Source organism: Phodopus roborovskii, unplaced genomic scaffold (assembly GCF_943737965.1).
Source record: "Phodopus roborovskii unplaced genomic scaffold, PHOROB, whole genome shotgun sequence".
Lineage (NCBI taxonomy): Eukaryota > Metazoa > Chordata > Mammalia > Rodentia > Cricetidae > Phodopus > Phodopus roborovskii.
Window position 1 is genome coordinate 3,103,844 of NW_026126525.1, and position 26,406 is coordinate 3,130,249.

The 26,406-nt window shown below is 43.1% G+C and overlaps 1 protein-coding gene across 1 annotated transcript; it reads left to right on the plus strand.

Annotated features, from left to right (window-relative positions):
• Positions 1–761: 761 nt before the first annotated feature.
• Positions 762–13,256, plus strand: Hsd17b13 (hydroxysteroid 17-beta dehydrogenase 13). Its single transcript, XM_051198173.1, has 7 exons — positions 762–1,073; positions 3,565–3,672; positions 5,332–5,463; positions 7,612–7,718; positions 9,145–9,282; positions 10,976–11,092; positions 12,799–13,256. Exons 1-7 carry the CDS (start codon positions 864–866, stop codon positions 12,887–12,889), a joined length of 903 nt encoding a protein of 300 aa, XP_051054130.1. The 5' UTR covers positions 762–863; the 3' UTR covers positions 12,890–13,256.
• The last annotated feature ends 13,150 nt before the right edge of the window (positions 13,257–26,406 follow it).

Sequence of the window (26,406 nt, forward strand, 5' to 3'; positions counted from 1 at the left end):
CAATGGCCATCTATGGCCTTTATAAGTGTGACCACAGAGAATCCCCTTCCTCTGTCATGTGCAATGACAGTGACAGCTGTCTGTAAACCAAGAAGCCGATTCCCACTCAGCATGCCACCCACTTACACCTTGGGCCACACAGCCTCTAGAACTCAGCAATAAGCCACCTAGCCCACAGTATTTGTTTACACAGCTTGGGCTCAGACAGAAGTCCTAGCACTTTTAAGTTAAGATTTACGACACCTGGTTTACTGATTTTCCCAGTGCTATCATGGAGAGAACAGTTTCCTATAAAGCTAACATTCTTCTCTACCTCTGGGCTTCTGAGAGGAAGGACTTCTGTGAATACATGAGTGGAATAGCTAGGCTTTGTGAAATCATGTTTTAGGTTCCTCATTTTTATTTTATGGTGTGTGTGTGTGTGTGTGTGTGTGTGTGTGTGTGTGTGTGTGTGTGTGTAGAGTTGGTTCTCTACTTCATCTATGGATTCTGGGGATCAGACTCAGTCCATGAAGCTTGCATGGCAATGCCAAGGTTATAAGAAACAGTCAGTTCTCTCCCCAATGATAAAAATATTTCCGGAATAACTTTGAGAGGTGAACTTTAGTGTTGAAACATGACCGCTTTTCCGATAAGCATGTCCAAAGGGCACCGGCTGCTGGGTTCCCTGACCTGTACTGAGCTTCTGTTAGAAACTGGCATCATTTCAAAAACCAGAGGCGTACCTGATTTGTCAGGGGTGAAAGGCGAAGCATGCCTCACCTCCTGCAGCCCTTAATACCTGACAGGCAGGACGCACTGTGGAGCTCTGCAGAGTTGTCTGTTTCGAGGACAGAGCCCAAGGGAAAGGGTGGTGTAGAACCATGCACATTGTTCTAGAACTTCTCCTGCTGGCAGGCATCATCATCTACTCCTACTTGGAGTCACTGGTAATGTTTTTCATTCCCCGGAGAAGAAAATCTGTGGCTGGACAGATCGTTCTCATCACCGGGGCTGGACATGGAATAGGCAGGCTGACCGCTCATGAATTTGCAAAGCGGAAAAGCAGATTGGTCCTGTGGGACATCAATAAGGTAATGCATGTTTCTGCCAACCTTTAAAGTCACAAATTAATAACTCGTGTATTGCTTTAGTTATTTGATTTAGCTTTTTCTTCTTGTTTTCCTCTTTCAAAGTTTTAATAAATCCCCCAGGGCCTTGCTAGATTTGTGCGACAGGTTGAATAAATGGAATGAATAAGCTGGAAGACTAAGCTGTGGAGGCTTTAGTTTTGTTTGTTTCTACCATAGTGTACAACTTGAAAACGAGATACAGGAGCCAGGAAGCTCCCACGCTGCTGAACTTAGGCAAGTCACATAATACAAAACAAAAACAAAAAACAAAAAACAAAAAACCTCTACAATTGTTATAAAACTTCAGAGGGTGAAACTGAAGGTCATAATGTCAGCTGAAACTAGCCAGGCTCACAAAGGGAAGGACCTGCCAGGCATGGTCACTCTGCTATGGTCCCAGCAATGGAGGAGCCAACCAAGAGGGTTGCTGCAAGCTGGAAGCCAGCCTTGGCTACAGATGGAATTATAACAAAAGACAAAAGAGAGAGGCTGTCAGAGAATAGGGGAGGACAGCAAGCAAGGAAACTGTCAAAGTAGCGTGTGCGTGTGTGTGTGTGTGTGTGTGTGTGTGTGTGTGCGCGCGCGCATGTGTGTGTGCGTGTGCACGTGCGCGTGTGTGTGCGCGTGTGTGTGTGCGTGCCTTCATGAAACATGCTATTTTGTACACTAATTTTAAAAAGACACCGAGATTATCAAAATGCAGGGCACAGAAGAATTGACCACACAGAAGGTGCTCTTCATATGCAAAAATGACAAAGAGTTATACTCTGCCATGTTCCAAATCAATAGTAAGACCAGAGGGGTTTTACAAGTTCTTACTAGCAAATATTAGTCATACATAATAGTGGATTTCATCATGAACTTGTATAATTTGATCATATGCACCCCTCCCCCATCATTATCTCTTGCTCCTCCCACTCTAACTGCCCCCTTCTACTCTCATGTCTTGTGTTTGTGTATGAGCTAACGAGTTTAATTAGGATTGCTACCATGAGCTAGCTAGGATGTGGGCTCATTACAGGGGCATGGACAGCTTGCGGGTGGAGGTGCTGCCCAGAAAGGGAACGGAGATACATCATTTCTTCATCAGTCAAGGCACCTGCTTGGAGCTTTGGTCACTGCCCATCTCTACAGACCTCAGATCTGGAGAAACGGTGTGGCGAGAGGGGCAGTAGGCAAGCTTCCATCTGAAGCCAAAGGCAGTGGAAACTCTCCTACCCAAACCACTGCTCTGTGCTACAGCCCACCCCGAGACCATCTGAAGGGACAGTTGGTTTTGCAGTGACATCCTAATCCTCGTTAAAGTCTGTTTTTTGAGACTTCGGTCGCTGCTCTATGGTTTAGCCCAAGATGGAGAAATGCAAAGAGGGCCCAAGGAAGGCAGCCAGCCTAAACCAAACCCTCACATCCACTTGGAGATGGCCCCACGAGATGGAGAAGCCACTCCCTTCCCAGTGCACAGGAAAGGGCTTCTCAATCATCCTCGCTCTCCATCACAGAGAAGTGGGAACAGCCAGGAGAGGAAAAGGTATAATTTCAAAAAATTATTTTAAACCTCATGATAATCCCTATAAAATCAACAGATGTCCAAACTTGGAAAGAATTTATGTTTTCTGAAATGAAGGTCAAAAACAACAACAACAACAACAAATTAAGACCTCCAAGGGTAGTGACTCACACCTGTAATTGCAACACTTTGGGGGATGAGGCAGGAAAACAGGCTGGAGTTGGAAATCTGCCTGGGGTTCATGTAGTACGAAAGGGATTAGTAGTGACAACTGCTTTAAAACAACAGCAGAGAAAATACATGCACGCACACACACATACACACACAGCGTTAAGACAATTCATCTCAGACAAGAGACCTTCAAATTTAGGCTAAAAATAAGCTGCCTCCATGTCTGAGACTCGTGCACAATATCAAACTAACATTGGCTGTAGGCGTTTTTGCTCAAAGTACCAGAAGAGTAAGTACCAGTAGATCATCTGGTGACTTAGTGAAGCTTCTATCCGATAGGAGTCTCTCCTCTCCTCACACCAGAGGGATGAGGAGAGGTGGGTCAGCAGAGGCAGACCATCTAGAATCCCTGCTGGTTAGACACTGCTCAGCACTTTGCTGCTAGGAATGGCTGATAGTCCCGAGTGCGAGCTGAAGAAGCAGAACAGCCTTCCTTCTGCCCTCAGACATCTTCCCTGACATTATGAGGAGTGGCATCTTCAAGTACATCAAGGATACCCTTCATGCTATAACAGTATCCCTCTAGATGAATCACTATATGCAAGCCTCAGGCCAGGATGGAAAGCTGCAAAAGCCCTAAACAGAATGGCTAATTAGTTCAAGAAATTCCCTAGCACTTAAAGAGACTTATCAGACGAGGATTTTGGAGTATTTCTCCTCAGGTGCTTACCTTTCCTTGAATTTGCCTCCCTCCCTCCCATCCTCCTCACACAGCGTGGCGTTGAAGAAACTGCAGCCGAATGCAGGAAACTGGGGGCCATTGTGTATGTGTTCGTGGTGGACTGCAGCAATCGGATGGAGATTTACAACTCTGTAGATCAGGTGAGAACCAGGTGCAGGTGCCTGGTAGAACCGTGTGTGTATCAGCTGGCAGTGAGCTGGGATATGAAAAAGTTTTCCAGGGCTGCCCAGACACCACCAGGTGCTCAGTAAATTTGCTGTGTGGCCCAAGCAGAACATAATATGTAGGACTTTCTGGGTATTAAAATCCTCAGCTCTGAGCTCTGTGACTGTCATATTATGAATCAAATTTGCTCTGACCAGAAGTTTGAGCAACAGTCCAGAGAAAATGACAGCTTCCTTCCTCCCTCCTTCCTTCCCAACCTCTTTCCCTCCCTCCCTCCCTCCCTCCCTCCCTCCCTTCCTTTCTCCTTTCTTTTCTTTCTTTCTCTGGTTTGTTTGTTTGTTTGGTCTTTTTTTTTTTTTGAGACGGGGGTTTCTGTGTGTAGCCCTAGCTGTCTAGAACTTGCTCTATAGACCAGGCTAGCCTAGAGCTCACAGAGATCCTCCTGCCTCAGTGCTGGGATTGAAGGTATGCACCACCACCCCCAGCTACGACAGAAGATTTATCTGCAGAAATTTTCCCTATCTAACTTTTTTTTTAGTACATTTTTTTCTACTAGTTCTTCATTTCCTCTCTGAGATTTTATTGGTTTGTGTATAATATAGTCTTTTATGGAAAACATACAGTTAATGACAGTTAAACATTTTATTTTGTCTGTGTGTACATGTATATGTGTGTGCATGTGTGCATGTTGGGGGTGTGTACACACCTCACAATGTGGATGTGGAATTCAGATGACAACTTTTGAAAGTAGGTTCTCTCCTTCCACAACATGGGTCCTGGGATTGTCCTGTTTGGCAAATAAAAATGCCTTTCCACACTTACCATCCACTATAACCAGTTTTTAAAGAAAAAGTAAACATCTCGTGCTTACAGTGAACCTAACCCTCTGATAAGCTGCCACCTTCTTTAATCTAACTTTAAAATCACACTAGCCTCTCTACAGATAAAAAAAAAATAATAATACTTGAAAGGTTTGGCCCAGACAAAGATCATGTGGCCTTGGGTGGTAGAAGCAAGATTAATTACTTAACACTCCAGAAATGTTTTGTCAGAACTGAAGTATTAGTTTACCAGCACAAACATTAATTCTTGTTTATTTAAAATCTTAAATCTATAAGCTTTCATACTACCCATGCTTTATTGAGCCCAAAATTATAGGTTTTCCCCAAAATTATTTTTCTTACCTAATGACAGCTATCCTTTTGTGTTGTTGATTGAGCCAATTCTTTCATGTCTGAACTCTGAAAGACCTCATGCATCGAAAGAAATAAATAATGATAATAATAATAATGATACCCTAATACCTAGATGGTATTGTGACCAAACTGGTGTCACCAAAGCCAGTGAGCACAGACAGAAATTGCACCTTAAGTCTGTTCTTTACCCGGATAGCTGGCACCCTGAGCAGACTGCAGATTGGTATCATAGGTATCCGTCTTCCCTGTCATCCCCAGCCATCAGATTTTATGGGCAGTGGGTGTAGACAAAGACAGTCTCTCTGGATCTCAGTCCTACCTCTTGGTAGTCAGCCGTGGTTTTGTGACTTGGGATGTCTGTGTGTCTCTCATTACCACCTTTGCCCCAGGACCTTGCGAGAGTAACTGACCCTGTGTGCATTCTCCTCATTTTTAAAGGTAAAGAAAGAAGTGGGTGATGTTGAGATCGTGGTAAATAACGCTGGGGCAATATACCCAGCTGACCTACTTAGCACCAAGGATGAGGAGATTACCAAAACCTTCGAGGTCAACATCCTAGGGCACTTTTGGGTGAGTGAGTCAGAAACATTTGTGGCTAGTATGTGTCTGGCATCTCCTCAGGGCTGGAAACTCATTGAGTTCACGATATGTAGGGGTGGGAAAAGGTAAAGGTTTTGTTGTCATTGTTGTTGTTTTAAGTCAGGAATGGTGTACTGCATTTAAGTAGAGAAGCCACAGAATCTCTGGCAGCAGGATTCCAAGTTCAAGTGGACTTGGTACATCCAAATGAAAGCCATCTGTTTTGTTTTGTCAAAGAGAATCTAACACAGAGCCTGGCATGTGCTAGGTCTACAAAATATATTTTGTAGTGTTTTAGAGGAAATATATAACATGTGCATCCATTTGTGGCCTCCTCACATAGATGTTTAGAGCTAAAAGGATATAGAAGTAACTAAAAAGATTTATGCAGGGGTTGGGGACACTTTTGGTGTGATGTTCTGAATAAGTTGGCATTATCATCTATAAAGTTCATGGCTAAGAAGTTCACAATCAAGTTACAAAAATAAAATAAAAATCTCAGAGTATTTCAGTAGATTCAGTAGTCTGCATTCATAGCTAATCTCAGCTATATGCAGCCTCTGGGCTATGGATTGAACATGCGTGTTAGATCCACAGAATGCTGGAGCATAGAAATGTGAATTGGGCCATTTCTTACTATTGGTTGTTTGTGAGACAATGAAGTGTGACTCTCCATCCAGAGAGCATTGCATATAGTTTTTCTTGGATTAGTTATGAACTTTTATGTTTTAGACAAAAAGGGAGGAATTGCAGTGATATTTTGTTTATGATCCAACAAATAAAGCTTGCCTGAAGGTCAGAGTACAGAGCTAGCCACAGCCAAGGAGGCCAGGCAGTAGTGGCATACAGCTTTAATCCCAGCACTCAGGAGACAGAGTGCTACCCTGTACTACACAAGATTGAATTTGTCTGAGTGAGAAACAGAGCTCACACAAAGGTGACCTTAGCACTTGAGGTCCCAGGCCTTTAATCCCAGCACTAGGGAGGAATATGAGACAGGAGCTCAGGGCAGTCTGAGTGAGGCTGAGGAACAGTCTGGAAGTACAGTCTGAGGTTGGGTGGATCACCCTTCAGTCTGAACACTGGTAGAGTTGAGAATGCTCTAATGGCTGGCCGCTTTGCTTTTCCAATCTTTAGGCAAGCTTTATTTGTTAGGTCATAAATGAAATATCACCACCACAGGCCTTGATATTAGTGTAGCATCTGGAGCTAACCTGGATTCGAAGATCGTCCTTCCTCAGCCCTTCATGCATGCTACTGTGATTCAGCTATCATGCCACTCACACTCCACAGAGATCTCATATATTAGTTATCTAATAATTAATAGCAAATCATGTCTATGTCACAAAATATATCAAAAGATAGGGATTTGGATGGACCATGAATGTTCATTATCTCCTCACAGATCTGTAGGCTGGAGCTGGTTGGGGGTTTGTTTTGGCCGTTGAGACTCTAGGAATTTGCATAGACTTTGAAGAATAGGTCTATAAAATTCCCATAACATGTTAATTGATATTTTTCACTATACAGTGATCTTTCTTTTGAAAACAAAACCAAAAAAAAAAAAAAAAAAGAATCTTCTGTTTCCCATAACAGTGTATAATATATACTGCTACAAGAAAGAGATTTGGGTGAGGACTGTGGACAAGGAGAGAACTCAGCTTGTGTTATATGAATAGATTCCCATCCTTCTAACTGAAACCAAGAACTTGTAAAATGCCCAATTGCCCTTCAGGTGTGACACCTGTGGATTTATCCCTTGACAATCTTGCTCAGAGCTCAGCAATTCTGTGCTTGCCTAGCATTCACAGAGTCCTCTGGTTAATCTGTAGCACTATACAAATGATAGTAATGTTGCTTAGATGGCATGTCCTGGAAGGAGCTGCTTAATTCCTTCTGAAGGGAAGAAGCGGCACATTGACACAGCTTCTTGGTACATGAGCAAAAGGATACAGCTCCTGGTGCTGTCCCAAACCATCATGTTTACACTCCCTTTCTACCATTTGTGTGGCCGGGACCACAGAGTCTCACGAGCATTTCATTTCCAATGCCTCCACCTGAGCAGAAATGAGATGGCCTGATTTGGGATCTGCCTAACGCCTGTGTCGTTGTTTCTTTTCCTTTCACATGGACCTTAAGATCATAAAAGCACTTCTCCCATCGATGCTAAGAAGAAACTCCGGCCACATTGTCACAGTGGCCTCAGTGTGTGGCCACGGAGTGATTCCTTATCTCATCCCATATTGGTAGGTACTAAGCAATACCAGCCGTGCTATGCATTTTTTGGACTCTCGATTGATTATTAGTCTTTAGGCCCACGGCTTAGGAATTTGGATGTAGGGAATTTACATGGAAGGTTAGGGTAACTTTTAAATGACTTCTAAAACAAGGAAATTGGCTTCTAATTTTATTTTAAAATGTTTAGACTTCTGGAAATTCCCCCATACACTGTGTTTCCATTGTGTCCTAGAATGAGTGGGTGTTGACACAAGAAACAGGACAGACTAGGAAACAGAGCACACAGAAGCTAAAAGGCATGCCTGTGGCCTAGGAACATACATATGTGAGAGAAAGAATACGGAATGGCTCTACCTCACCAGGAGACACAGACACTACACACCATGTCCAAGGGACACAGACACATCTATCTGCAACAAACTCTGAAGGTGGCACATAATTTCCCTGCTGCTTCTGTATAACAATCCCAGAAACAATTTTACCACAATAATTGAATGCAATGGATGAAAATGTTGTTTATTTCTTTATATGCACACTCAAAGCTAAATTTAACAGCTTTATATTTTATTATCAACATTTTATAATAGGAGAAACAAAGCAACATAGAATCTGGTGTTAAAGATTCCACATATAAACCCAATGACTCCAACACTGTCTTGAATCCTTTAACTCCAAATACTCAATGGAATTAAGAAGCAAGTGAGACTACCATTGTCAAGAGAAACACCATCTGCCCATTAGTCAAGAAAGGAGAAATGTGCACAGCCCCACAAAATTTTGTCAATATTAGTTTCAGAGTATTTTTGATGGCTTTTCCAAATTCATATTTTTAACGATAAAAACAGTAATAAGCCAGGCGGTGGTGGTGCGTGCCTTTAATCCCAGCACTTGGAAGGCAGAGGCAGGGGATCTCTGTGAGTTGAGGTCAGCCTGGGCTGCAGTGCAAGTTCTAGGACAGCAAGGGCTGTTACACAGAGGAAACCCTGTCTTGAGAAATCCTGTCTAAAAAAAAAAAAAAAAAGAAAGAAAGAAAGAAAAGAAACAGTAATAAAATCAGGTTAAGAAACATTGTAAGATTGACTGGACCATAGAAAAGGTCACATTAGCATGGAAAACATTATGCCTGTCGGTAAAGTGGTTATTTTGCTATCCTTGCTAGTCAGAAAATAGGAACACAGCCCTGGGCTATGGTGACAGTTGAACACATGTGCAGATCCCTGGGTTCAATCCCCTGAATCCCAAAATGCAAAGGTACTGGGCATGTTCAGAATCCTGACTAATCACACAAGAAAACACAATGAATGTTCATTTACCATCTCAGAAAAACTAAGTAGCAGGCTGGGGAGTCTTCTTGCCCTAAACAAATGAAGCTGTCTTCTCACAGGAGGCTGGGACTGTCCCCCAACTTTTCTGATGGCTGATTTTCTCTCACAGCTCTAGCAAGTTTGCTGCAGTTGGTTTCCACAGAGCACTGACTGCAGAACTTGAAACCTTAGGGAAAACTGGTATCAAAACCTCATGTCTATGCCCTGTGTTTGTGAATACTGGCTTCACCAAAAACCCAAGTACAAGGTAAGCTGGACCCTCCCAGACAGTAACGTCTTGAGTAGGTCATAGGTACATAACAAGTATGTCACTTTTATGTAAGTAAGCCCAGTGCCACCATCTCAACCCCTAACAGCTTTCTTACTTGGGAGAGGGGGTATCCTGAAAATCCTGGCAAGTGTTCAGCTGGAGTCCGATGTGCTTTGCCAGGAGTGCCCGCCACTCCAGGGGAAGACACCTTGGGGAGGAATAAGTTAGATTGGCTCTGGAGCAACTGTAGCTGCCGACACAGCCGTGCCCAGGACTCGGGAATGTTCCCATTCAGGCTGCTGAACCCTGAACTTCTTCCACTGAAACTGACATTAGGGTGCTCGTGTCAGATGTGTCTCTAAATCTGGGTTGAAAACTCCACTGCAAAATTAGGAAGGGAAAAGATGGAGCCCAAAAATCTAAAAAGCACTGATTTCCATTGCTGTGTGGTGGTTTGCTAGTCCAAAATACAAACATCCCACACACGAGCCTTCAGAAACCTTGAGCTGTCTCAGGGAATTAAGTTCTCACATTCACTCAGCCACACCTAGGTGTGCTAACCTTGTTGTGACATTTTATACCCATTTCATGCTTTGATTTTTCTCTTATCATCTCCATTAGTGGGCAAAACTCTCCATCGGGCAATGACACATAGGCACGACCTTTGGATCAAGGAATGCCATGCCATGAGGTGCAGCACACACATATACATACATGTAGCACCACAAATACAAAAAAACTATAACATACAAATCTTAAGTCCCCATAAAACTGAAGGAGAAGCAAATCTTACTAAACACCTCAAAACAATGCAGCTCTACAGAATACCCACACACAGCCGCAGAGTATTCTCTTTACACCCAACAAGCCTGGAGATTCATCCTGCATATCTTTTTGTCTCTACTTCTCTGTTACTTCCCATCTTGTACCTTGTTATGATTTAATTGTTTTGACCTGTGAGCTAACACACACACACACACACACACACACACACACACACTGGACCTGAAAGTATAAGAATATAAGATATCAGAGTGGGATATGTGTTAGCATTCAGGCATCTGTACTGGCCTGCCCTCGGAGTTCTGACAGGACACGCCCTCATCTGCAGTCACTAAGAGCACCACCTGTGCACATTCACAATGTTCCCTTTTAAAAGGGCCCTGCCCGCCCCCTCTCTGTTATTCTGTCTTTTCCTACCCCCTCCTCTCTTTGTTATTCTCTCTCTCTGCCTCTCTCTCCTCTCTTTTTCCTCTTTTCCCCCTCTTTCCTCTCTTTCCCATTGCTCCTGCCCCGCCCCTGGAGGCAGGTCTCCCTCTCCCCTTTCCTTTTTTTTAATGATCTTTTTCCCTTAATAAAAAACCACTCTGCTTGAACTCTGTTGCATGGCGCCTTTCTCCAGCCACTCTTTTAAAATTACAACAATGTGGGAAGGGGGCCTGTGACACTCATACAGGGAATGCTGAAGGATTTTAAATCCTAATTCTAAATTTGGTAAAGAGAGTTTAATTTCCTTCATTCATTAATTTAAAATGATAAAAGATTGGGGGAGGGGAGCTGCTGGGTTTTTACTCCAATGGTAGAGCACATGCTTTGAATGTGTGCAGTTGGGTCCAATCCCATCAACCAAATGAAGAAATGCAGGATAAACATGGATTAACCCCCCCCCCCCCCCCCCGCTTCCCATCAGGTTGTGGCCTGTACTGGAGACAAGTGAAGTGGCAAGCAGTCTGATAGATGGAATACTAACCAACAAGAAGATGATCTTCGTTCCATCCTATATCAGTATTTCTCTAGTACTGGAAAAGTAAGTACAGCGTAGAGCCCTGAATGGTAAAACACAAATAGAAATGTTGTTACAGACAGATTTTTTTCAGATGTGAGTGTTGCTATGGAAACTCTCCTTGCCTGGAGTGAAAATTAAGTTTCCCATGTTACAGCTGTCTTACTCATTCAGGAGGGGGGAAATGAGTCCTTGATTCTGACTCTCTTTGTGGAATACATCTCCTGTCTCTGCCCAGACTTTCTCAAGAATATTCAAACTGAAGGACAGTTTAAATGGAGACATCCATGATAAATGCTGTGTCTGTGTGTGTATTCACTGTATGTGTGCAGTGCATATGTGGAGGCAGGATTTCTTTTTTCTCCTTTTCTTTCTTTCTTTCTTTCTTTTTTTTTTTTTTTGAGACAGGGTCTTTCATTGAGACCTTTACTCACCAATTAGGCAGGAACATTGTCTAGGAGCAGGGATGTACCAGGCCCCATATCCGACAATACTGGGGTTACATGCCTTCCACCATGCCCAGCTTTTTATGTGGCTTCTGGGGATTAAACTCGGATCCCCATGTTTGTGTACTGATCTCCCCAGATCCTATGGTGCTCAACTTTTGCAATTCTTTGTGACGGTGAGCATCGGAAGTGTGTCACAGCCCACTCCCATATGATTTTATGTCACTTCCTTTGCAATCCAAGAACCTTGGTGTGGAGTCACTTTTTTTTCCTTCCCAGGCTCATGAGCCCCAAAGATGACAAATTTCCTCCACACAAGTCTCTTGGAGTGGGAAAAGCCCCAGGCATGTATATGACCGTGATATAAATATGATTGATGGCTCTGTCTGGGTTGAAAGCAGAACCCATGAACAAGGTGGAGGCTCAAAGCCTTTCCCTCACTGTGGAGCTCTCAGTGTGATTTGTTGCTCTGGCAACAGGGCTTTTTGTTGCCCTTTGCATTTAACTCCTTTTAGGGAGAGATGGTTTTGTGATCAGAAGCAATCACTAGTATTTGGGTGAGTTGTTTAAAGGCCCCTCAGTAGCTCTCTTCTTACCCTTGTCCTTCTCCCAGCCTGAGCATCCTCTCCCCTTCATTTCGTTCCCCATCTTCCCACCCTCTACCCTCGAGCTGACAGGGAAGTAAATCTTGCATTAGCAAACAATAGCAATGTGATTTGAAATATGACTTTCTTTGTGCTCTTCCTTCACCTGGCAACTTGGGTTGACGAACTAACCCTTCAGCAAGCTTAAACACTCAGCCCATGGAAATCCTACACAGTTTATTAGAGACAGCTGATGGTTTCCAGCTGGCTGTGTTAGCGCTTGGCACAGCCATGTGATCAAAGGCAATAGCTTTTTAAAGGATCTCTAGTTTTTTGTTTTGTTTTTTGTTTTTTATGAAGTAATAAGTATCCTGAATGTAAGAGGGGAAAGGGTGTGTGCAATGGATTCTGCATTCTTTCCACCAGAATTCACCAACCCTACAGTGAGCTCATAGCTTGGGTTTTAGATCATTGTTGATATAAGATCTCATACAATTTTACTATTATGAAAGAGTGATAATATATTATAGATCAGTGCAGATGTGGATGGAGGGTATGGGAAACTAAGCAAGAAACAGAGAACAGAGGAAAACTAAATGAGGGTCAGGTAAGCTTCAGGGCTCTTTTAAATAGTCACAAAAAGGGGACACTAGTATTAAATTTTTAATTGAAATTTCTTGTCTTTTTTTTCTAAATGTAGATTTCTTCCTGAACGTGCCTTAAAAGCTATAAGTCGTATACAGAACATTCAATTTGAAGCAATTGTGGGCCACAAAACCAAAATGAAGTAATGTATACGGAGACAAATAACACACCAATGCATGAACCTAAGTTTAGAGTCATGTTAAAGCTTTTTTTCACATGTTTAAGTACTATTGATGTTTAAAATGTAGTTTGGGCACTAGCAGCCATCAATGAGCAAGACTGATTAGCTGTCCTTCTTGTCCTTTGTGCATATAGGCATCTCAGCCTGTAGTGTTTGGTTATGGCAATGGGAATATAGCAAGCTAATGTCTATTCAACAAAAGAGTAGAAAGATAATCAGTGTGTTTTTATAAAATAAATTACTAAATATCAAAACGTAGGCAAAGGGATAAAGTAATAAAGTCCTGGACAAATGCTGACAAGTTGTAGTGATTTCTGTTTTGATGGGGGGTTGGTAGTATTTTCAGTTGGTTCTTTGCAGGCAGGATGAAAACTGTCTTATTTCTGTAAGGAATACGGTTTTTCCGCCCGCCGCCTGGTCTTGTCCCGCCGCCGCGCCAGCCCCAATTAACACACAGAGACTCTGTATTTGATATAATTCTGTTGGCCAGGTACTAGTTTCTTATCGGCTAGCTCTGTCTTAAGTATTAACCCATTTCTATGTATTTCCACGTGGTCTCCTTACCGGGGAGTGTGGCAGGTGTCTGGTCTCCCTGGTCTCTCCATGCTGACTCCTCCTTCTTCCTTCCTATTTCCTCCTTGTCTCCTAGTCCCTCCTATCTTCCTTTCCTATTGGCCAACAGTGCTTTATTCATTAACCAGTATGAGAAACATATACAGAATGACATCTCCCATCATATTTCCTTGCCATATGAATTAGAAAGGAATGTTTTGTTTTGTTTCACAGTCTTTTTTAGGGTGCAATTTTTCTTACACCATGTGAATGAATAATGAAGAAATTTTATTTGCCTAACTTGGTGAAGCAAATATTTGCACAGATTTGCAACTGTGAAACCTCAACACCTTTCTCTTTACTTAGAAAGACCTTGAACACATTCGTTTTTCTTTTTACTCTATTAGGCAATCACTAAAAAACATTGAACCGTATACATATTACAGCAACACATTCTCACCAAGTAAATTCATTATGAAGTGCAAACCCTTCCTGGTGTTTTTGTTTGTTGGTTAGTTGATTTGGCTTTTGTGTTTTGCTGCAGGGGACTGCATCTAAGGGCCTGCACTGGTTAAGCACTCTGCTCTGACCTCCTGTTCATGAACTTCAGGCATTATTTTGTTTTAGGCATTTTAACTGAGGTCAGCAGGATGCCTGGGAACATGGTCGTGATCTCTCTTGCCCTCTTCTACACATTTTTGAGTGTAGACATCTTCTTTACAAGTACCAGGTGCATTTATAAATATTTTTCTATGATTACCTTTATGTTAATAATTCTCACACCTGTCAACATTGTAGCCCCTTAGATTACCACCAGGGTGCACAGATCCCCAAGTATGACTCCATCCATAAAACCATTACTTAGTGATATGTCATAGGATCCCTAGGTCCCTGCACACAACGTATTGTGATTTATTGATGAGTATTTAGGAATAGTGTGGCTATCTGTTTATTGTCCACTCAGTTCACTTAAACATCCCTTTTGTAACCAGGTAGCATCTCCTAGGACCTCTTTGGTCCTGAGTCATTATTTTCTTTATTATCAAATGAACCAGTTTTGGCCAGTCTCATATCTTTTGCCACATGAAATGGTAGCAGGTTGTTCAGTAGTGTAGCTTTTTGAGATTTGTGTTGAATCTTGTGGTGATATCTTGCTCACTCAAATAAAGCCTGTCTGGGGGGTCAGAGAATGGAGCTTGTCACTAGCTAACCATATAGGTCTTGAGGTCTGTACAGATAGAAAGTGAGGTAATTGGGCAAAAACAGGATATAAGCAGGAAGAAACAGGGACTTGCTCTCTTGTCTGCTGAGACACTGAGGTAAGGTGTGCTGTGGCTTGCTCCTTCTCTCTGATCTCTCAGCATTTCCCAGATGGCTCCAACCTTTTATTATCTAGACCAATTAAGAACTCCTTTTACATACAAGCAAGATATCACCACAGAATCTTCTGTCTGCAATTCCTTACTTAATATTGATTTCATCTGTACTTTGGAAACTGAATCACACAATATTCTTTGTGGGTTTTGGGGCTTCCCTTTTCTCAAGGATTGTTACTAACTTTATTTTTTACGATGACCACAAATTAAGCACATATCTAGAGTGCATCATGAATGATGGATTTGATTTAGGGTTATATTAAATTACTATTGAGAATCTTATAACACACATAAAATAATTATCTTCCCATTATGTCTTTTCTTGAACTCTGGTCTTTCCATGAGATTAGAATTAGAAATTCACAAACCACCTTCAATGGCAGCAACTTGCCAAGAAATCTACCCTGATAACCAGTCAAGCCAAACCTAAGTTTTTTATTCTGATCCCAACTACAAATAACTCTCAGATCACACATTGAACATCACCATGAGTGTGTGTACATATAGAAAAGGGGGGAAGCATTTGGTGTGCAGGTCACTGAATGGCTACAAAGGGCAAAAGGAGCCACAGCAGAGTCAGTGAGTTCTAAAGAGAGCTAACTGAGAGGCAGAGGAGGAAGCTGGTGGAGTACAAAGGGGTGGGGTATGAAGGAGATCAGATCTGCTGAAGGTATTGTCACAGCGCCCAGTGCAACATCAGGCTGAGTTGAGACTGTAGAGGGAAAACCCAGAACAAGGCTCCCACAGACAAGTGAGCAGATGAATGGACAGCAGGTCCAGAAGGACAGACAGCACATAGACAAACTGATGGCAACAGGCCATGTCTGCAGTGAGGACATGAGCTGAGCTCCTGGGAGAGCTGGGAACTCTCTGACTGCTGGTGCCTTCACACACACACACACACACACACACACACACACACACACACACACACACACACACACGAGGATTATCAGGTGACAGGCTGGTGGAGCATTGCCATGGTGATGTCACAGGCTCTGCTGTTTATGGTTCTTGGTACAGATGTTGTGCCCTTTCTTTGTGCTGTTGTGTTTAAGTTCTTAGGCCTGGTTTTCCTGTCCTGTAAATTAAAAGGGTAAAATATTTTTTTAAAAAAAAAGGTGATAAGATCAGTTCTGCTCCTGCCACATCAGTTCAAGTCCACAGCTGTGGCCAGGCCAGGTAATTTGTTTTTTTTAACACACACACACACACACACACATATCCTCAGACTTATAGTATATGGACAAGGTGAAGCAATGGTCAAGAGATATATAGATTAGCTGTGAGGTAGATCACCTGCCCTCTCCTGAAAAGGGGGTTCTCCCACAGCTAATATCCCAGGCTGCCTCATTTTCATCGTGGGAGGCCCAACAACATTAAATCCTACAGCGAGTATCAAGAAAATGTCCAGAGTTCCCTAGCCAGGTTCCTGTCTAATATGGGAGCTAACAACCAAGTCCAGGCACCAGCCAAGCTGTTAATCTACCATAGTTCCATAATAATGTCAATTTTATTACAAAAAAGCAGGACAAATGTGGAAGTTGGAAATATGAAAGATAGAGAGGAAAAATGCTGACCTGTACATAAATAGTGACAATGGTAAATATTATATTTTGTGTATGTTTACCATAAAATGTAAAGGCATAAAAAGAAAACAATTAGTCAGAAAGTCTTGGTCTACAGAGTTCCTGTCTGCACAGTGGCTCCCAGGAGTAATTTCTCAATGTAGAAGAAAGAGTACAATGCATTAGTGAAATCTAATCACCAGCTGGGAAGTTACTGTGACTAGGAAAGGTAAGGCAAAAGGACTGAGTGGGGTTACTCATACGCCTGTTCAAATAAAATGTCTTATGAGTCAATACTTGCTGTCTATGTTGACAATTTCTCCATACTTCTTTCAATCACTATGTTATCTATAGAGATAACATTTACAGCACACATTGTTTAACTATATTTAAAACTCAGATTATAACGCATTAGTGATTAAGTCCTAGTCACCAGCAATGCACCACTGTGGCATTAAGTAAAGAAGAACAAGTCCAAATTTTAATTCTCTACTTAACTCTCCTTGCAACTTCTGTCCTCCATCTGTTGCATGACTCTGAATCTAGGCCTGCCCAAAGGCCACCTTCTCAATCATCTGTCTGTTGTGGGAGCTTGGTGTATCTGTCACGTCTGTGTGGTTGTGTGTGTCTCTGTCTAACAGAGGTACTTTTAGAGGTCTGCTTTGTGAGTTTCCCAGGTGCCTCTTGATCCAATCAAGTTACCAAAAAGCATGCTGCAAACGCTGGAAACTGGTGTCTTCTGTAATAGGAATTAATTTAGAGCAGGGGAATCCCAATTTCCTTATGCAAGTAGAAGGGGAAATTCTCCATTTCCTCTGGAGCCTTTCTCAGGATGTACCTGGAGGGTAGTCTTCAGAAAGATGAGAGTGTAACTAAGGATGCCCTGGCCCGAAGGCCCAAAGAGAAACAGATATAGCAGAGGGTTGAGGCTATGGAGGTCTAAGGAAAGATAATTCCAAGTTGGAACTGATGTGGTATGTCCTTCTGTATGCTGCTTTTTTGTATTGCTTTTGTTGGTTGATGAATAAAGCTGCTTTGGCCAATGGCCAGGCAGAATATAGCTAGGCAGGAAATTCAAACAGAGTTATGGACAGAAAGAAGGCGGAGTCAGGGAGATGCCATATTGCTACCTGGAAAGCAAGAGGTGAAGTAACAAGCCCCAGGCCTCCTGGTAAAATATAGAATACTAGAAATGGGTTAATTTAATTGTGAGAGCTAGTTACTATGTCTAAGCCATTGGCCAAACAATTCTAATTAATATTAAGCCTCAGAGTAGTTATTTGATAATCAGCTACTGGGACAAGTGGTAAGGACCATCAGAGAAATTAAGGAATCAATTAGAACCACTCCTCAGCCTAACCATCTAAGCGACCTAGAGTCTTTTCTACTCTTTATACTGCTGAGTTGAATTCTCTACCCAGGAAGCCATATTTGTAAGCCTTAACATATAAAGAGGCATGATCTCCAGCTGTGCATCCTTAGGAATGTGTCCATTTTTACAAGCGATGACAAGTCTTTCCTGGGTGTAAAATTGTCCCAATAAAATCCAACTTTGCATTTTTTGTTCATGGAAACTCGCTGTGTTGCAAGCTGTGGCCAGCACTCTCCTTACACAGCCTTTCCTCGCTGTGTCATCTCTTAGTTGTGCCTGTTAGCTTTGCACTCGCCAAGAATCGAACCCTTTGTGTTCCACTTCATTAGCTTACAAAAGCCAAAAATTATACCACAAACAGTAGGTAGTAGCAAAGATAATTATAATTCAAATTGGATTATGATTATATTCAAGGAAGAGAAATGGACAAATTGTCATTTGTCGTATGGGAAATGGTGGCAGCCTGAGAACGCCCTACTTTCAGATCCCAAATCACAGGGAACATAGCTGACGGAGAGAACCAGTCACTGCATTCTGCCCACCTTCACCTGGGAGTCATGCTTCCTGTGGCTGCTCAGCCACTGACTAAGAATGGAAAGATGCTGAGGTACGCAGCTCCCTTTCTTAGGAGATGGGAGGTTCTCACCCACTTCCCACTGACCTTGCTGAAGTTTCCTAAGAACCACATGGTAGTCACAGGTGATTCTTCCCAACCTCCTTTTCCCCTGCCCTGGGAAGGCCTGCACACACATTCCCAGTTGCTTTCATGTCTTCTTATAGACATTTCCCTTAACATATCCGTCACTTTTTATATCTCTTTTAGAGGATCTGAATGTGCTGGCTAGTCTTATATCCACACAAGCTAGAGCTATCTGAAAGGAGGGGACCTCCATGAGAAAATGTCTCCATAAGATCCAACTGTAGAGCATTTTCTAATTAATAACCAGTAGAGAAGGGCCCAGCTCATTGTGGGCAGAGCTTAACAAGCCATGGGGAGCAAGCCAGTAAGCAACACTCCTCCATGGCCTCTGCATCAGCTCCTGCCTCCAGGTTCCTGCCCTGCTTGAGTTCCTGTCCTGACTCCCTTTGTTGAACAGTGCTATGGAAGTGTGAGCCAAGTAAACCCTTTCCTCCCCAGCTTGCTTTTTCCTCATGGTATTCGTCCCAGCAATAGAAACCCTAACAAAGATACTGAACTAATACAGAAATCAATTGATATCTAAGACTGATGAGTGGAAGGAGTTGTGCTCTCCCCAAGCTCCCTTCTTTTCCCACCTCTCCCAGACAAGAGGTAAGGTGGTGGAGGGGCGCCACTCCTCCTGTAGTCTGTAGCACTACCTCACTTCTAATACACCGAGTGTGTATACTTAACTATGTTAAAATGAATTGTTTAAATGGAAAATCGACACCCGAGACAGTGGCTGTTTTAAATAATCCGAGGAAAAGAGTTGTGGAAATACAATCATCTGTGCTTCCAGCAGACCTTCAGGGAATACAACACCTTTCTCTTCGAGGTAACAAGCTAACTCATAGACCTCCTTGCAGTCAGGGCCCCCAGAGGGGGTGAAAGAATATGTCACCTAAACATAGTCAACAATGTTTTTGGCTATTTCTGTGTTAGTGTTTATAGACAAATAATCGTAGTAATGTCTTTATTTCTTTCTCTTCTCATTGCAAGTACACAACCTTGGTTTGGAGATTATTGCAAATGTTTTCAAATGATCTAAATCCTATGAAGTGTCTCTGTAGTTGCTTAAGAGAACCCAGGGCAATTGCAGCAAATGTTTTGTGTGCTGCATGATGAATGTTTGATCAGCTAATGTAGATCTTCCTGTTCTGTCTGCTGGTGATAGCCAGGGAATATTTTCCCATGGTACGTATAAATCTTTATAAAGATGATATCCAATCCTAAGTCCTTTAAATTGCTCCCTTAAAATATAGTGACAGACTAAATTGTGCACATACCACAGCTCTCTCACAACTCCTCAAAAGTGACAGGTCTTTGGAGGCTATGTCCTGGGATAAAAATTGAGCAGAATAAAGCAAGTAGATGTTTGCACAAGATACAACTTAGGTGTATAAACAGTTATGTCATACCAAGAGGTCTATAGACACAGTTTCTGTTCTGCCTGGTCCCATAGCCATTTAGTCCCAAGTAAACACACAGAGGTTTATATTAATTATAAATTGTTCGGCTGATGGCTCAGGCTTCTTATTGGCTAGCCCTTCATAATTGTTAACCCATTTCTATTAATCTAAGTATTTCCATGTAGTGTTGGCTTACTAGAGAGTGCCCAGACCTGTTACTCCTTGGTGGCCACCTGGTATTCCCCTGGAGGCTCCTGTCTTCATCCTCTCCCCAGAAGTCTCCGCGTCTGGTAGCCCTACCTATACTTTCTGCCTGGCTACTGTCAACCAGTGTCTTATTCATCAACCGAGGAAGGACATCTCCCATCAGGGATCAGTCCCCAAATCAATTACATGTAAGCAAGACTGAGTGGACTCACAGGGTGTGTGTGTGTATGAGAGAGAGAGAGTGTGGTGTGTGTGGTGTGTGTGTATGTGTGATGTCGTCTTTGTGTGTGTGTGTGGTGTGTCTATGTGTGTGGGCTGTGTCTCTGTGTGGGGGTGTAGTGTGTGTATGTGTGTGGAGGGTGTGTCTATGTGTGTGTGGGTATGCCTGTATGTGTGATGGGGGGTGTCTGTGCCTATGTGTGGTATGCCTGTTTGTGTCTGTGTGTGTGGTTGTCTGTGTGGTGTGTATAATGATAACAATTTTTTTTAAAAAAAAAAAGAGGCCATGAACTTGAGGGAGATCAGACATGGGAGGGGTTGGAGGGAGGGAATTATATGCTTATACTTTGTTTCCTCCTTTTCTGTGAGCTCCTGGGGTCAAACTGGGGTCATCAGCCTTGAACTGCATGCTGTTTTATCTGAGGAGCCATTATGCTCTGTCTCATTTGGGGATTTTAGTTGGTTGGTTTGGCTTCTTAGTTGTTCTGTTTATTTGGATTTTATTGTTTTGATTTGGTTTGAAACAGGATCTCTCTGTGTAGACCAGGCTAGCCTCAACCTTGCAGTCCTCTGTCTGGATTCCCAGCCCTTACTTATGTAAATCCCAGGGGTTCTAACCAATTAACCTGGCTCCAAGAAGGGATATGATTGTTCATTGAGTTTTATCTTAGCCACCTCAAACTGAACCAAAAGAGTATGTTTCAAAAATTTGGATAGATACTTACTTTGGGAGAATTTATTTGGTAATGAGCTTTTCACATGAACTTTATCTCCTTATCAAGAATGTATCATAACATTTAAACTTTTATTTATTTTATGTGTATATGTGTTTTGGTTTGCATGTATATCTGTGCACCTTGTGCATGTCTGGTGTCCACAGAGGCCAGAAGAGGCCATCAGATCTCCTTGGGACTAGAGTTACAGACAGTAAGCTGCCAAGCAAGTGCTAAGAATTGAATCTGAGTTCCCTGGAGGAGCAGACAGTGCTTTTAACCACTGGAACCAGCCCTCCAGCTCTATCAAAACATTGTTTTTAGTCATGTGTGTATGTGTGTGTGTGGGGGGGGGGGTATGTGTGCCTGAGTGCAGGTGCCCTTGGAGCCCAGAAGAGGGTGCTGGATCTCCCAAAGCTGGAATTATAGGCAACTGTGAACCACATGACCTGAGTGCTGGGATCCAAACTGGAGTCCTCTGCCAAAGTAGTACATGTCCTTTCTCACTAACCTATCTTGCTAAACCCCTTGTTAAAAAAAAAAAAATAGAACCTGTTTTCCAGTGGGTGGTTTGACTGTGCCATGAGACTAACCCTAAAGCATTTATTTATTTATTCTTCTCAATTCTCCTTAATTCTCAATTTTTTTTTCTCAATGCCATTCCAGGACCCATGCTTAAGATTGTTTTTTTTTTTTTTTTAATACTAAAATGGTTATTTTAAAGTACTAGATCATGTCTTTACTCTTGTAGGTGTTAGGCTGAGAGATAAAAGTACTGCCCACAGGATTTTCTTCAAGGATGGTTGTTGTAATTTAAGAAAAGTGTCACAAAAGGAAAAGACACCACAAGGCAGGGTTCAAGCAGAGGGTTTTTGTTTTGTTTTTGAGAGCGGGATTATGAAAGGGGGAAAGGGATGAGGACAGACTGGCCTCCTGGGATGGGAGCAGCAGGCAGGCAGGAGGAAAGGGGAGAGAGAGAAGGGGAGAGGTGGGCGGGGCCCTTCTCAAAGGGAACGCAGTGCATGTGCACAGGTGGTGCTCTCAGTGGCTGCAGCGGAGGGCGTGTCCTGTCCGGACAGACAGTACAGACGCCTGAACACTAACATTGGTCTTGTTTCCCTGAGAGTAGAAAGTGGTAAGATTTATACTGGGTGCTGGGGTATGGCTCAGTGGTAGATGGGTGGTTAGCATTTGGGAAATCTCATGTCTCATCTCTAGCACAATAAGGAGAGAGACGCACACACAGAGAGGAGAATTTGGGAAGGAAGCATTAGGTTAGAGTAGGCTGACATTACAGATTAGATGAGAGATCAAAGGGGTCTTCGTCCTTGGCAGAGCTGAGAAGTCTCAAAGTTAATTCAGGGAGCAGGGGACAGTCTTGTTGGTGCTCCCCCTGCAGTCTCATAGTCTCCTCCTCAGACATATGCACCATGCGTCACTCACGCTCCTTCCGACCAGTGCTAACCATCTTGAGTGACAGCTTGAATCGCCAGCTCTGGCTTCTCAGAGCTCATGCCTAGAACAGATGTTTGTCTGTGCCATAAGATGAGAGTAGCAGCCCACCACGAGCCAGTCGTAAACACAAAGTACATTTTGCCCTCAACTCCACAGCTACCATCTGTCTTCATACATCACTCTAAATACACAGCATTATTGAGGGTTCCAGCTTATGCCAGGTTCGAGTGTTTAATGAGTGGAAAAATTAAACAAAAACAAAAGAGCAGTCACAAGCTGCAAATTGAGGGAACAGAAAACCCCCCTGCTAGTTTAAAAGTCCTGGGCCACTTTGCCAAGACACTAATTCATATAATAAAAAGCACAGAGATCTTGCTGAAAACTAATGGAGCAGGCTGCCCACGGCTTGCTGCCCACTCTCTGGAGCCAGCATCTGCTGAGACTGTAACCAATTGTCTCTCTGGGTGGCTACAGGAAGGGAACAAAAGTGCTTTGGCAAAGAGACCAACAGTTAACTGTGCTGTCTTCAAAACAGAAATTTTGTTCTACTTCTAATGCCAAGCACATACAATGTCAAGTATATCAGTCTCAATATAAAATGTGACAGAATTGGAGCAAATGAGGGTGTGTGTCATTGCTTACACCAACAAAAGGAACAGAGAAAACCAGTGCAGTCTGTGTCACAGCAATAGCCAGCTTTGCAGCGTGTTCTCTGTCCCAACTTTCGCTGCCCTCTGTGCCTACGGCTGGGCTTATCACACATGAGGTACTTGATAAATATGTTTAATGATGCTGGTCGAAAGCAACCACTCATGGGCTTGGATGTTGTTCAGAGGTACAAGGCTTGTCTTATAAGAATGAGACACTGGATTAGAGCCCCAGTGCTACAGAACAAAGGACCACAGGCTCGCTGGTGGTGTTAATGTTAGAGACCATGTTAATTTTTTGTGTTGGTTTTAAGTCAAGCAGACCCTTACCATCACCCAAGTTGATATATACCACCATGCCTAACTCAATGTTAGATTCAGGGGAAGGGTCTCATGTATTGAAATGTCTCCTTCTATTCTCTATGTAGTCAGGGATGACCTTGAACTTCTGATCCTCCTGCCTCCACCTCCCAAGTGCTAGTATTGCAAGTGTGAACCAACTGTGGCCAGTTCCTATAGTCTGAGCCCAAACCTTTGGGCAAGAACTCCATGGTCTGAACGCTATCCACAGCCCTTCAGTGTTAGATCTTGACATCTAAACCCAGAGGTCAGACATGTTTTGCTGGTTTCTTCTGTGGAATGTTATGGATGTTAGTGTCAGCTGAAATGTTATTATTATGACTTAGTAAGTCAGATAAATCACCATGCACATGTTCTGACTCACCGGCACTCCTGGAGACTGGGTTGTCTTTGCCCTATAAACTTACAGCTAATTCTCATCAACTTCATCACTTTATTATAAACCTTGTTTTCAACAAACTTGGCTATGACACAGAAGAAGAAAACAAAGGAATGTCTTGAAAACACAAAATACAATTGAGGGCTTGGATCTAGTGTTCAGAGCTAATGACAGGAACTATATCACAGCCATGACTGGCCAAACAAACTCTAGAAGTGTAGTATTTGAGTCTATTTGTAAGATTTATAGAAATAACTAACTTGAAAAGAGGACTCAACCCGTTTAAAAGCTAACGAGACGAGACACCCTATTTGCTTATTTTTTATTATTATTATTTCTTTTTACTTCTCTGTGGTTTCTGTTTCACCTTTGTTATAATCTGTCTCCATATTCCTGATCTATCTTCAGGACAGGAAAAGAATCATATAGCCAAAGGACGTGAGATTTAGGGAAGTGTTGAGATGGGATGGGCACCAACTCTAGTTGCCTTATGATGTCTGGGATTGTTTCTCCCCCTTTTCAGAAGCCAGTTAGGGTGCACACGTCACCTTCGTGTAAAGGTCTCTTGAGTTTCTTTAATGGACTCTGATATTTGCCTCATATTTTGTTGCTATTTGTAGTTGAAGACAGTATAAGGACACACGGTTAGGTGTGGTGCCAGGGGCCAGACACTGGTGTGTGTGTGTGTGTTGGGGGATGCTTTGTGGTCTGTTTCAGGAACCTTGACTTTTAAGAATGGAAGGTAAGCCATATGATATTTATTTTTCCTGAGCCTCACTGTGATTCCACTGGGTGGCAAGAGTGGAAATGGGCAGCCATTGTTCTGCCCAGCACATTGACCACTGGCCATAACCTTGCGTTGCTCAGATAAGACTTGAAGGCAACATTTTCCATGGTCAAGATGATTCATCAGGGCGGTGGATGCTCACACTTGCTGCCAAGCAGCCCTCTGCTGGATGAACAAGCAGCCTTCTCTTCAGTAGTCCAGATAGCGACAGGAGCCAGCTTCTGGCAGACCGATCTCAGTGTGGCAGAAGCCTGCTCTGAGTGGAGACAGTGGCTGGCAGGCAGTGTGAACTGAACCCCACTGTGAACAGCATAAGCCTCACTGGGCCTGCTTGGGTTGGCAGCGTGAAAAGGAACTCAGCAGAGCCAAGTTCCCCTCCTGTTTTTTTCCAGCTTCCATTTCAAAACAAAGTGAAAGTTTCTGATTCTATTGGGCACTGAAAATATTATCTGGCTTCTACGGCACTGCATGACGGTGGTGCAGACAAAATATCCATACACATAAAATTCATTTTAATTTAATTTTTAAAATAGTATGTGGCTAAAGAACCTCTCTCAGGATGGATTAGATATGCACTTGAGGTTGGGGGTACAGTGGTAGGGCACATGGGGATGTATATACCCAACACCTTCCCACAAAAGGCATATTTTGTGATTGAGGGGAAAAGCATAGAAAAGAGTTGTTTCATAAGAAATAACTGAAAGTGAGAGGCAAGCATGGAAGGGAAGCATAAGAACCAAGGTTCAAACCCATTTACACACACACAGATACACGCACACCACAACACACCCAGACACACGTACATCACAACACACCCAGACACACGTACATCACAACACACCCAGACACGCACACCACACACAGTCACAGATATACTGCACACATACACATACACCACACACACATGTACACCACACACACCCAGACACACCACACACACATACATACATACACACACACGCACACCATACACACACACCACATACATACACAGACACACCACACACACATACACACAGAGTAGTGTGAGAATGGGAGTGATTTCATTGGTTGTCTTCCATTTTATTTACATGTGTGCCAGGGATTCACAAAGGCCTCACACATCCTAAGCAAACATTACCACTGACACCACAGTATCATCAGGGCCTCACAGTGGCTGTGACTCAGACCTGGGCTCCCCTGGGAACATGGGATTCTGGGATGTTTAGCAGGAGGACAATTTGTTTCCTGTCAGTATCTTCTCATTTACTTCAGATTGCTATTGTTGTTGTTGTTGCTGGTGGTGGTGGTGGTGGTGGTGGTGGTGTGTGTGTGTGTGTGTAGGCCAGGTGTCAGCCTTGAGTGTTATCCCTCAGGTAACTGTCTACCTTGTGGTTTTGATTGATTGTTCATGTAAGATTTTTTTATGTGTATGAGTCTTTTAGCTCCACACATGCTTGTGCACTGCGTGCACCTGGTGTCTGTGAAGATCAGAAGAGGACACCAGTTTCCCTGGAACTGGAGTTATGCATGGTTTTATGTTGCCACATGGTTGCTGGATCCTCTAAAAGAGCAGCAAGTGGTCTTAATCCCTGCCTGGGCCATCTCTCCAGCCCTTGCCCCCCTTTTGGAGACAGGATCTCTCATTGAGACTTGGGGCTTGCCAATTAGTCTAGGAGAGTTGGCCAGCAAGCCATGAGGGTCTGTCTGTCTGTCTCCCCACCCACTCTGCCCTGGAGGTTCAAGAGGACACCACTGTGACTGGCTGGGGCTCAGGCTC